Genomic DNA, 13,122 nt, shown 5'->3' with positions numbered 1-13,122 from the left:
ATTCAGTTATTTCTTTTTGGGAAAAACATAACTGGAAGTATTTCTTGAAACACTGTTCTATTTCAAAGGTTGCAAATGTTTAATTAGATTGATAGATAGTGGGGCTGGAATGTTACGCATTGTTACATGTAGGATTAAACATATTTTGCAATTCCTCATAACATGAGCTATGTTATCTCAGCATTGCTGTCGTGGGTCAGTTATTCCCACTTCATGGAGGTGGGGTGAAGTGGGGGGAGGTTGGGAGGTGGAAAGAGAAACTCAAGGGAAGTTATTCCAGGCCACTCTTGTACAATCCTGGCATTAAAAGTAGGTCCACACCTACCCTCTCAGCCACAGATGGTAACTGATGGAAGTACCTGGAAGAAGAGGAAAAATATAAAAACACCTTATCAAAAATAATGTTACTTCCTTTTTTTAATTGAGTGAAATAATGAGAGTATACCTGCACAACATCCTCTCCCTGTAGTGCCTCGATTTGTCTAGGTCTGCGCTGTCTTTCACTGTTTCCATGCCCAAGTTTTCCATAATCACCATCTCCCCAGCTAAAAACTTCCCCGCTCTCAGTTAGAGCCATAGAATGACCATCTGATCCACATGAAGTGGCTAATCGGGTCACAACATAACCTGGGGAAGGAACAGAATGATGAGGGGTATTGCTGGATCCAAGATGGACAATGAGGAAATGTAAGATACAACTACTCTAAAAGGATAACATATACATCCATAAACGCTTTATGCCACAGAGTAATTTTTTTGTATACTGAATTAATAAAGTAAAAGCATTATAATGTTCAAAACCACTTAGAAACATAATATTGTCATGATGATGGGAAATTGTGACTGAGATCTACCTATGACTTCACCAGCTAACCAAAAACATATTGAACTGTTTAAAGAGGGTCTACTTTAATAAAATAAGAAAAGACACTGACAAAGATGGCTACCACCAGTCACCTGATGTCTGGTATTGTAAGTTGACCACATTTCTGGAAGTTACCATATGGATTGCACTGTAGACCTGCTCTGACATGTTGCCTGGAATTTCACACTTGGGGGGAGGGGCACGGGAAGGGCATCAAGAGCCACTTCAAAAAGGACCTCTTGAAAAGAAGGCATTAAAATGCAAAGTGCTAGACTTTAATCAACGGTAATTCTATCAAGACAATGGGAACTGCTAACCAGCCAGAATCACCCAACAGACACTCAAAACCCCTTGTGGAGGACAAAATAACACCATCTCCTGTTGGTTTCTGCTATCTTGAAATGTGTCAAAGGTTTCTGAGATGAAAGATCAAAAATGTGATCACGTTTTCTACAACAATGATGGCAAGACATGTTAATCTAATTCCTTTTATGGAATATACAGACAGGAGGTTTAAGAACAGTTTTTTCCAAACCAGAGGGAGAGAAGTCATTGAAGTAATCTGGAAAAACTGCTGAAAGAAGCAGTAATCTCTCTCACTCTCTCTCTCTCTCAAACTAATATTGTCTCCAGCAAAATGTAGTTACCTGAACTTCAATTTTAACTCCTGGATTTTAAAGGAAACCAGCTACCTTCAAACTGCTGCAATGTTCAACAATCTATGCCTCAAGGTCAAGCAAAGAATTTAATTGTACATTCTTTTAACTTTTATTTTAACTCAAACTTTTCTTACTTGTAAGATCTCTGTGTGTGCGTGTGTCATTGTGTCTTTTGACTATTTTTTCTCGAGTTCAGTAACTAATAAACTTACTCTTTTCTTTGACTCAAGAAAACCTGGTTTGAATGGCTCATTAAAAAGTAGATATGTTTGGATTAGAAAAGGCATCTACCTTGTGTGTACCATCTACCGCAGCAACTCACCAAGGATTCTTTGACAGCACCTTCCAAACCCCCAATCTCTTCCATCTAGAAGGACAAGGGCAGCAGATACATGGGAACACCAGCACCTACTGCAGGTTCCCTTCCAAGCCACACACCATCCTGACTTGGAACCAAATCACCATTCCTTCACTGCAGCTGGATCAAAATCCTGGAACTCCTTATCTAACAACATTATAGATGTACCTTCACCACATGGACTGCAGCATTCAAGAGGGCGGCTCACCAACACCTTCTCAAGGGGAACTAGGGATGTGCAGTAAATGCTGGCCTAGCCATTGATGCCCACATCCCTTGTAAAGATGGCATTGCACATGGTAAGCTAAGAATATCAAAAATTTGATCAAGTGAAAGGAAATTCAAATATAGGTCCATTAAAAGAACTGCCAATCAAACACCTACACAAACAATAGACACACACATTTGTAAGCGAATCAAACATGGTGGACGAAGAACCTGGCAAGGCTGAGAATGTGAGGTACTGTTGATCTTAACAGCACTGTTGTTAAAATCAAAGTTTAAAATAGTTAAATTGCATTAAATTAAATGCTTTCAAGAAAAAGGTAATGCTGTAAATATGCAAATCCTGAGGTCTATATAAGCAAGTTGATGTTACTGAGGGGCATTTACCCTTGATTAGTAACTGCTTGTAAATCCCATGCTCCTACCCTCTCTGGGTCGGCCAGATTGTCAAAGTCAGAAGAAACTGGCAGGAAACAGCTGATTTTCTGGTTTCATAAATGATGTTCTCTCACTGGTCAGCTCTGCATTTCCAAGCGTGAAACAATCTCTTCATCGTGTGTCACTTTCACACACAACCCTTAAGTAGTGACAATTTTTTTTGTAACCCTGACTGCAGAAAGCATTTGATAATTACTATGTTTTACAGTTAGCTTCTGACGTTCCTATTTTTTTTTGAAATAAACTGAAAAGTTTCCTCATCTGTAAATATACATAACATCCATCAGGAAGATATAATAATTCTCATAATGTTATTGGAATTTATTGTAAAATAGAGTAATAGTAGAATGTGTCCATCTGTGTGCGCGGGTGTGTGTGTGTGTATGTGACTTAATTGGATTAAAGGCAGCTGGTTAGAAGGCTTTGGTGTAAACATGGTAAATGTGGGGCAAGTTTAGAATGTAAGGTAAAATGACATTTGCATTTTTAAATTAACCAGACTAGATTGTTTTCAAAGGAGGAGTGAAATGTGTCACCTAGCCAGGTGAAGTTTAGAAACAGAGTGTTTATTTTTCCCAAAGATGACTGGTAAAACCTAGTGCTATGAGAGATTTTTATTATCAGGAAGGTAACGTCCAAAGACATAGTGAAACAATGGGAATCTGCATTCAAAGAGGAAAATATGTATAAAGGAGCGAAAGCAGTGAGTAAGGGAAGGCATTTTAAGATCTTACAAGTATGAAAAGCCTTCAGCATCTATGCCTCAAGCTGCTGTTTTCAAAGAACTGAAGTTATGAAAACTCACTTTGAATTCACCTTGTTCATGGTATTATGTTTCTTTGCCTGGGTCTTTTAAAATCTACATGTCTTAACAAAAGTATAACTGGGAGTTAGATTGATTAGGAGATTTAGAAGTTATCATAATAGTAATTCGTAGATTTATATATGTACTTAAAAGTCATTTCTCTTATTAATAAATATTTAATTTTGTTTTGTAAATACCTATAAGTCTTGGTGGTCTTATTACTATCGAATTCAAGGTATGCATCTCGAAATTTATGGAAATTGCAAAACAAGTTGTGGCAGTTGTTTCAAGTTTCCCTTTGGGATTTGAACGACTCAGCATTTATGGCTGTGCCATAACACATCCAATAACTGAATATTGATGTCAGACATGACTAATCTTTAGCAAACATGACTATCATAGGCAGCGTGTTTGTTTCACTGGTATAAAGATGTTGAATAAGAACATTGCTATAAATAACACACATGATTACTGATGATACAACAAAGACCTTACTAAATTAAACATTAAACACAGCTCCCAAAATAGCACAGTGTAGGGTTTAGGTTACATTCCAGTGAACTAAATATTAATCTCTACATCTTCATAGTTGTTTTGAATGTAATGCATTTCAGGCCTTTACAGAAAGCCTAAGTTTCGTTTAAAACAGTTCTCAGTATTTAGTTATATTCTGCATGGAAGTTAATGGAGCATGAAATAAAATGTGAACAGAATATATGGGGTTACAACTCTGCATGAACCTACCCTGCAATGTTGTAATGATGGTAGGAGTGTGGAGATCATCAGAGTTTCCTTGACCCAAGCGTCCATAGCTACCTTCCCCAAAAGCCACAACTGTCCCATTTGCCTGAACGAGGAAGGTACAGTTCTGCCCGCAAACCACCTAGTCACAACAAGAAGTCAATATTGATACAATTATTTTATTGTACAATTCATTAGAGTTATGTTTAAAAATGGTAGATATCTAAATTTATGACCTAGTTTTCTGTCGCTGTGACAAAGAAGTGAATCAATTGCAATAAAACTGTCTATCTGACGTCAATATATTAAACAGGATAGCAAAGGTCTGTTGAGCCAAATCTTGGATGAATTCTAAATTCCTTCAAATAAACAACTGCCATTGCTTCCCCATAGAAATAATTAATTCAACTCTAAATAGTCTAAACAACAAAAAATTCTTACAAATGACTCTGCATCACTTCCAGCACATGTGTAGCACAATGAGCTGCCTCTAATTTCTTTAAACTCTACCTTCTGTAGGTACCACTCAATGGATTTGGCCCTCAGGTTGCTTCCAATGACAGCTTTATTCCATCCAAGTTGCCCAGCAACAATTAACATCAATAAGGTGCACTTCTATGAACCCTCTCTCTCAGATCATGACAGTCTTGATGGCATAGCTTTCCAAACTTTCTTTTCGAACAACCAACACTCCGGTTTGGTCACCTCTGGTTAAAAACCCAGCTCTTTAGCATGCCTGAGATACTCTCACAGCTTTAGGTTTCAGTCCCTTGTTGCTAGCTCACATATTGCTTCACCAAGAGCTCCAAATTTCTTGATAAAGTCCCTACGTCCAGAGGCATCAATGATGGTGATGTAGTACTTTAAAGTTTCAAATTTCCAGAGAGAGATATCTATGGTAATGCCACGTTCACGTTCAGCCTTCAGCTTATCCAAGACCCAGGCATATTTGAAGGATCCTTTAACCAACTCATCTGGTTCCTTTTCAAATTTCTCAACGGTTCTCTTATCAATTCCACCACATTTGTAAATGAGATGGCAAGCGGTTGTAGATTTACTGGAGCCGACATGTCCAATGACAACATTTTGATGTGTGTCTTTTCATTGCTCTAGAGGTCCTGTCTTCCGCCAAATAGAAAGAGTGACCTTTTCCGTGGAGAGCTTTGCTTTTGCTTCGCCTGAACTGTGTGTTCTTCTGCATCACAGTGGGCTGAAAACTTACACCTCCAATTAGCTTCTCCTTGCCTTTTTTGGTTACCTAGCTTTCGTTTTCATAGCAACCTCAAGTCACCAGGCTACTTCTCAGGAATGACCTCACAACCAGAAAATCCAATTACGCTCCGTTTTGGAATTATCATAGTTTCACTTTGCCCAGGGGATATCTCAAAATTACAAGTTTCTTGCAAACTGCAGAGTTCATCTCACTTCTAACCCAACTGAAACAAAGCGCTGAGGCTATCATTCACTCTTTTGTCCTCACCAGACTCGATTATTCACTCTCATTGATCATTTTCCATTAGCTGTAAATTTTAGCTTGCCCAAATGCCCATACCCTGGGCCTGCACTAAGTCTTGCTCGTCTACCACTCTTATCCACACCAACCTACCCTGAATTCCATTCCGAATATATGCAATTTAAAAATCACTGAAATAAAACCAGAAAATGCTGGAAATACACAGAAGGTCAGGCAGCAACAGTGGAAAGAGAAACAGAAATAATGTTTCAGGTTGATGACCTTTATTCATCAATGTCCAAATTTACAAATCTCATTTACAACATCTCATCAGATCACATATCTATGACCTTGCATCTACTCTCCACCATTCACTCTGGACTCTGTTTCCTCTGCAACACCCCCTTCTTTCTATCTCTGGGGCAACTTTTAATTGCCTTGACCCTATTCTCTTGAATTCCCCTCCTAATGCTTTTGGCACATCTACCGTTCTGTCTTCCTTTAAGAATCTTCTGAGAACCCAACTTTCAGTCACCTCTCCTAGCCTCAATCCATGGCTTGGCACCTCTCAGTTTTTCTGCAAAAATAACTTGTAATAATAGCAAAGAAAAAATACATTTTTTAAATAACTCTATTCATTCAATAAATGACAAAAGACAAAACAAATACATGTAATTAGGTTTACATATAGGCTGAATATACATATTACAAGTTACCACGACTTTTTATTCTGTCACTGTGAGGGAATCCATCTCTTTTAAATCTGGTATATGTGTTTTCGGGGAGGAAGCTGCGTCCTGGTTGATGGATGTTGGGATGGGTCAGTAGTGTGTCTGTGCGGTCTATGACGCAAAAGGTTGCCCATATGGACTGGGACGTGCAGCATGAAAACCCAACCACAGGACCTGGGAGTTGGGGCTCAGGAAAGCCCTGCAGCAGTACTTGCTCAGTGTAGCTGGGAATTGGGGCTCAGAAAAGCTTGAGAAGAGCAATTGTCAGCTCAGGGCAGCTGAAGTGCAGCTGTCTGCTCCATGAAGCTGGCAGTCGGGGCAAAGAAAATCCCAAGAACAGTGCTGTTCTGCTGAGAGCAGATAGAGAGCTGGAACTATGCCTGAATACAGACTCCATAGTGTAGTCTGGAAAATACTGTGGAACACAGTATCAGATGAAGTAATTAAGTGGCTGGGAGGTGAGCAGTTGTTATAGAATCTGCAGTGCAGCCTGGCAAATACCACGAGATGCAGTCTCGGATGAAGTGATTGAACAGCTGGGAGCTGGAAGTCGTTGGGGCAGTCTGAGCTAGAGTCTGGTTGCCTGACAACTCATCACAGGCAGAAGCCTATCTGCCTTTGCTATTGATTCACTACTTAGCCTTTCACCACTCTACCTTATTTTGAAAGCTGCCATTAGGTCCTCTCTCCTTTCTGTTCCAAGGGGAAAAATCCCTAGTTTGTTGAGCATTTCTTTATACTTCCATTAATGCTATCATTTTAATGAACCATCCATGGCTCTGATTTCCTTTACAGGTGAAGAACTTCATGAAATATATTAAATGTGGTCCAGCAATGTCTTGCACAAGTTCAATATCACTTTCTTGATTTTATATTCAATGTCCCATGCATAAATCTCAGAATCTCATTTGCTCATTGCGCTCCTGCTTTTCTACAAGATGTAAGTATATGTAGTCCTAGATCTCTACTTCTCCACTATGCCTCTGTCCAGAACCTTATCATTTAGAATATACTTCCTTTCCTTGTTCTAGGTTTCACTCTGTTAACCTATGTCCCTTGGTATCCTTCCTCATAATTTGGCATCAGCAAATGTCAATGTCATTCCTTCTACCCAAACATTCAAATCATTGGACAATGAAAAAGGTTGCAGTTCAGATACATTAGGTACCCACTACTAATACATCACTGCAGCCTGTCCCCTAGCTACCTCATTATCCATGCATGATTCTCTAATTCTAGTATCATATTCCTTTACTTTTAGGCTGCCTGAAACAAATCAATTAAGTTGGTTAAGCTTTGTGTACTTTGCACAGCTATGCTAATTGTGTATGATTAGTCTATGGCTTGTCCAGGTGCTCGGTAATGTAATTCGTATTATGCTCCCCTTAGTATATTTTTCTTAACTCTCTTTATTAGCTCACTTGTAGTTATACTATGCCTATTTAAACCTGAAAGCCCAGTCTTTTGAGACTCCCCTTAGATTGTACTGGGAATGTATCTAACCTGTATTGTAGTCAGATTGTGGTTACATGCCTCTTTCTAATGTCCATTGTTTCACTTGCCGTTTTTCCTTACTTGCCAGACAACAACAACTTGCATTTATATAACATCTTTAATGTAGTAAAATAAACTAAGGTGCTTCACAGAAATGTCAACAAACAAAATTTGACATCAAGTCACATTGGGAGATACAAGGACATATAGTCATAAAGGTAGGTTTATAGAAGCAGCTTAAAGGAAAAGAGGCAGACAGGTTTAGGAAGGAAATTCCAGAGCTTAGGGCCTTGGCAGCTGAAGGTATAATCACCAGTGGTAGAGTGATTAAAGTCAAAGATGCTGAAGAAGTCAGAATTGGAGGAGCACAGATCTTGGGGAGTTATAGGGCTGGAGAAGATTACAGAGGTAGGGAAGGGAAAGGTGATGGAGGAGCAGAAAATACAGGATAAGGAAGACAGTCCTCGTTGTATTCTAAGAACTCCTGCCCATTCTCAGCTCAAATATTTGTCTGTGAATGGTTATCTTGGCACTTCTTATCATTTTAAATTGAAGGTACATTCATTAATATGAACAAGAAAGATTTTTGGCAGTACTGTTATTGGGCAAACTGAATGCTACATTTTGCCTGGAATATTGAGCTGTGGCAAAGTGAGATGAAGAAGAAAACAATTTGTTTGAACAGTAGTTCCACTGGAGGGAAACAAGGAACAAATCTGAAGAATTGATGCTAATTCTAAAATTAAATAACATAAGAAAAAGCATATTTCTTACATATAAATGCAGATTTCCAGAATTTTCTAAGCTTTGTGCAAACAAATCTGTGATTTAGCTAAAATGCTCATAAGCCAATTCCAATTCAATATCGTAGGGCCGGATTTTCAACTGCTGCAGGTGGTGATTCGGGGGAAGGCAGCTGCTAAAATCTGCACCTTTCCATGTCAGCAAGCTGGTTTCCTGACATTAGACTGCCGTGCTCAGGTCTTAGATCGGGAAGAAGATGAAATCTGCCCAACGTTTTCAAATAGCCGCTTAAGGCTCCGAGGGACTAAGACCTCACACTGTATATTTTTATGAAACATACATAGATATGCTCATTGTTATTTCTAAAAATTTTTAAAAACAAAGATTTTGAAACTGTGACCACTGAACAAAAGAAGCCATTTGTCAGTTTTATTAAAACTCACAGTTTGTTATCTCTGAGGTGCCACTAATGACCCCCTGTGGACTGTACAGCCCCACTTCAATGGAAGCCATATCAAAGGTCTTGTGTATTTGATAAACCAGGCTTGCCAGTGGAGATGGAACATCTACTAAGACAATGGCCTCTCAAATATTCCTTTTAACCCATGATGGCAGTCCTGAAGACTGAGCCAAATTCCAGACCCTGGGAAAAATGTCCTATTAGAATCATTTCTCTCAAGACTGAAGTTTTCTTTTACAAAATGGAAGGATTTGGCATGATCTGAATATGTGGAACTGGACATGTGGGTTTTTTTTTATATAAAAGGTCATAAGTTTACCTTGGAACCATTAACAAGCAGGTCTCTTCTGAGAAATCGTCTGACCCATATGGTTCTTGAGAAGGAGTTGTTTGTTTGCATTGAACTGCAAAGCGCTTTAATTAATAAAAAACTGGGAGACAAAAAAGAAATCACATGGGACAGAGGGGAAAACAAAACTTAAGTTGTGACCCTGCTTGTTTTGAAGGCAGTCTTGCTGGAGAACAAGCTGAGAAAGGAAGGCTCCTTTGACTGGCTCTTCTCTCTCTACCTTGCCTAAAATTGTGTGTGGCTATCAACCTTTAGCCAGAGAGCCCTCATCTGAGTGTAACTAGCCTGCATTTGGACCTGCAAAGCTGAGACCAGGGGTGAGAACTTCCAGGCATCCACCGGGACCAGCGGCTCGTCTTCACATGTGAGAATTCCAGGTCGACAGCGGCGAGACCCTGTGGAATTTATCTTTTATTTCATAACGCCCATCCTCCAAAGCCCATCTCTGCAGAGATACTCTATCCGTTTGTCCTTTGTTTGTCTGTGTGTATGTGTGTGTGTGTGTGTGAGTGTGAATGTGTGTGCTGGGGGAATTTTTTAGGAAGAGATAGATAGTTATTCTTCCCAATTACAACTGTGTGTTAAACACTACTTGCAACTTGTTAAAAGAAGTTTTGTTTTAAAAATAAGTTAATCATTCTGAGTTTTTGAAAGAAGCCTGGTCAGAGTTTCTTTTCTTCTGGACACCAGAGGTAGAGATACACAATTGCCAGAGGTCGAGATACACAGTTGGCCAATTCGGTGAGAGAATTAAACAGTTAAATTAATAGTATGGCCTGCGGAGTAATGGGACTTGATAATTTGTGCACTTCTCCCATCCTAGTCATAACATAAATTTTGGGCTCTTATGGGATTTGAAACATAGACAGCGGATGATTGGATGTGAAATAATAATTGGTAAGGGATGAGAAGACGGAGACCGGGCCAGAATTTTCCCAGATTTGCACCAAGTGCAGTTGCAGGTGGGTAAAATGACAATCTACCCACCAGCTGCATGGCTGGTTTTCACACCATATCGTCCCAAACCTGCCTCATTATTTATGCATTCCCAGGAAACACACCGTTTCTGTGGCGGGCAGGCTCACATTCGCCCTCCTGCCATCACCCTGCCGTTGCATCATGCCAGCTGCCATGTTTAAAAGGCAGCCGCCAGCACACCGCTCATTGCTACCAGCTCACCATCGCTGCTTGGGAGACATAGCCAGGAAAGGAAAAAAGACCACAGCTCCCCGGTTTAGTGATGAGTCCCTCGAGTGACTGCTGGATGCCACGGAGGCCCGCCAGGATGTCCTGTACCCCCTCTCTGGCCACAGGATGGGCAGCAACGTGACCAATCCGGCTTGGGAGTTGGTGGCAGTGGTGGTCTGCACCAACGACCTTCAGAAGAGGACATCATCCTGAGCCGCAAGAGGATGAATGGTCTCCTTCATTCCGCCAGGGTAAGTCACACTTTTCATCACTCTCAACTCACACCTCATTGGGACCTAGCTTTAGAGTAGCCCCAACATCACAATCTGGTGAACACATCACACTGTCTGATCCACAGCATGCGGCAGCAGGGACTTCCCTGGTTCCTGGCACTCGGAGGGCTGAAGGAGGCCAGAAATTTGCTGAGTCCGAGTCAGATGATAAGCCTCTGGACTCGGTCATTTGACAGCTGCTGGAGCTGCAAAGGCAAGCTTGGGAACGTCAGGAAGGGATGTCCGCTGCACTCCTCAGATTGCAAGGCACGATGGAGGAGTCTGTCTGTCTTCAGGCTGAGGTGATAGCGACAGCATTGCAACGCACTGAGGTCAACACTGGTAGGATGGCTGCCGCCACGGAGACCTTGGTCCAGGACGTTGCTCCTGCATTGCTGCATGGGCTTAACTCCATCGCTGACGGTAGTTGGTCTACCACAGTATGTACACGAGAAGAGCGCAGGGCAGCTCGGTCTCACTCCAGCTACCCCTTCCCCTCAAGGAGTCAGCCAGGGGCCCATGGGCACCCATAGGGAGGAGGATCAGCAGGTGCACACTCCAGGCCCATCCAAGCAGGTGACTCCGGGATTGACCGGCCCATTCAAATCCCCTCTTCCTGTGACCTCAAAAGCTCCAGTTCCATAGGCCGAGGAGGTGCCACTGCCACACATCAGGACCCCAAAAGCAGTCTGGGACCCTCCAAGTCTCGACCAGCCAAAGGACACCCGCCAAAGTCATCACAGACAGAATACTTTATGTCGGTGTTCACATGTGAGAGGGACGACATGGGTATGGAAATCAGGCAGAAGGACAGTGATATAATTAAAGAAATTAGCATAGAAAGGGAGGAGGTTCTAAGTGGTCTGGCAGGCTTAAAAGTGGATAAATCTCCAGGCCCAGTTGAAATGTATCCTAGGCTGTTGAGTGAGGCAAGGGAGGAGATAGCAGGGGCACTGGCAATAATTTTCAATACCTCTCTGGCCACAGGAGAGTTGCCAGAGGGCTGGAGGACAGCTAATTGGTACCATTATTCAAGAAGGGAGTAAGGGATAAACCAGGGAACTACAGGCCAGTCAGTCTAACCTCAGTGGTGGGGAAACTATTGGAAGCAATTCTGAGGGACAGAACTAATCTACGCTTGGAGAGGTGGGGATTAATCAAGGACAGTCAGTGTGGTTTTGTTAAGGGGAAGTCATGTCTGACCAATTTGATTTAATTTTTCGAAAAGGTGATCAGATGTGTAGATGAGGGCAATGCATTTGATGTAGTCTACTTAGACTTCAGCAAGGTTTTTGATAAGGTCCCGCTGAAAACAAAGGTAGGAGCCCATGGGATCCAAGGCAATTTGGCAAATTGGATCAAGAATTGGCTGAGTGGCAGGAAACAGAGGGTGATGGTCAAGGGGCATTTTTGTGACTGGATGCCTGTGTCCAGTGGGGTTCCCCAGGGATCGGTGTTGGGTCTCTTGCTGTTTGTGGTATATATAAACGATTTAGACTTGAACGTAGGAGGGTTGATCAGTAAGTTCACGGATGACACGAAAATTGGTGGGGTAGTAAATAATGAGGATAGCCTTAGATTACAGGAGGATATAGATGGGCTGGTCAGATGGGCTGATCAGTGGCAAATGGAATTTAATCTGGATAAGTGTGAGGTGATGCACTTGGGCAGGGCAAACAAGGCATGGGAATACACAATGAATGGCAGGACCCTAAGAAGTACCGAGGATCAAAGGGACCTTGGTGTGCATGTCCACCGGTCCCTTAAGGTAATGGGACAGGTAGATCAGGTGGTTAAGGTGGCATATGGGATACTTGCCTTTATTAGCCGAGGCATAGAATATAAGAGCAGGCAAGTTATGCCGGAACTGTATAAAACACTGGTTAGGCCACAATTAGAGTATTGCATGCAGTTCTGGAATCTGCATTATAGGAAGGATGTGATTGGGCTAAAGAGAGTGCAGAGGAGATTTACCAAGATGTTGCCTGGGCTGGAGAGTTTTAGTTATGAGGAGAGATTGGATAGACTGGGGTTATTTTCCCTGGAGCAGAGGAGATTGAGGTGTATAAAATTATGAGGGTCATAGATAGGGTAGACAGGAAGGAACTTTTCCCCTTGATGGAGAGATCAATAACAGGGGGCATAGATTTAAGGTAAGGGGCAAGAGGTTTAGAGGAGACGTGAGGAAGAATTTTTTCACCCAGAGGGTGGTGGAAATCTGGAACTTACTGCCTGAAAGGGTGGTAGAGGCAGATACCCTCATAACAGTTTAAGTGTTTGGATGTGCACTTGTGATGCCATGGCATACAGGGCTATGGGCCGAGTGCTAGAAAATGGGAT

The 13,122-nt window shown here is 41.6% G+C and overlaps 1 protein-coding gene across 10 annotated transcripts in view; it reads right to left on the bottom strand.

Annotated features, from left to right (window-relative positions):
• The window catches only part of LOC121285080 (probable E3 ubiquitin-protein ligase HERC1), a 436,191-nt gene that overhangs the window by 66,258 nt on the left and 356,811 nt on the right, over positions 1–13,122 (bottom strand). For all 10 annotated transcript variants that reach the window (XM_041201223.1, XM_041201218.1, XM_041201210.1 and 7 more), the window contains 2 exons: positions 4,095–4,233; positions 446–627 (listed from right to left, as the gene is read on the bottom strand). In XM_041201223.1, coding sequence (XP_041057157.1) covers positions 446–627; positions 4,095–4,233 — 321 coding nt within the window. The remainder of the gene's footprint in view (positions 1–445; positions 628–4,094; positions 4,234–13,122) is intronic.

Source organism: Carcharodon carcharias, chromosome 1 (assembly GCF_017639515.1).
Source record: "Carcharodon carcharias isolate sCarCar2 chromosome 1, sCarCar2.pri, whole genome shotgun sequence".
NCBI classification, from domain to species: domain Eukaryota; kingdom Metazoa; phylum Chordata; class Chondrichthyes; order Lamniformes; family Lamnidae; genus Carcharodon; species Carcharodon carcharias.
Note: the sequence above shows the minus strand (reverse complement) of the source record. Positions and strands in the feature narration are given on the sequence as shown.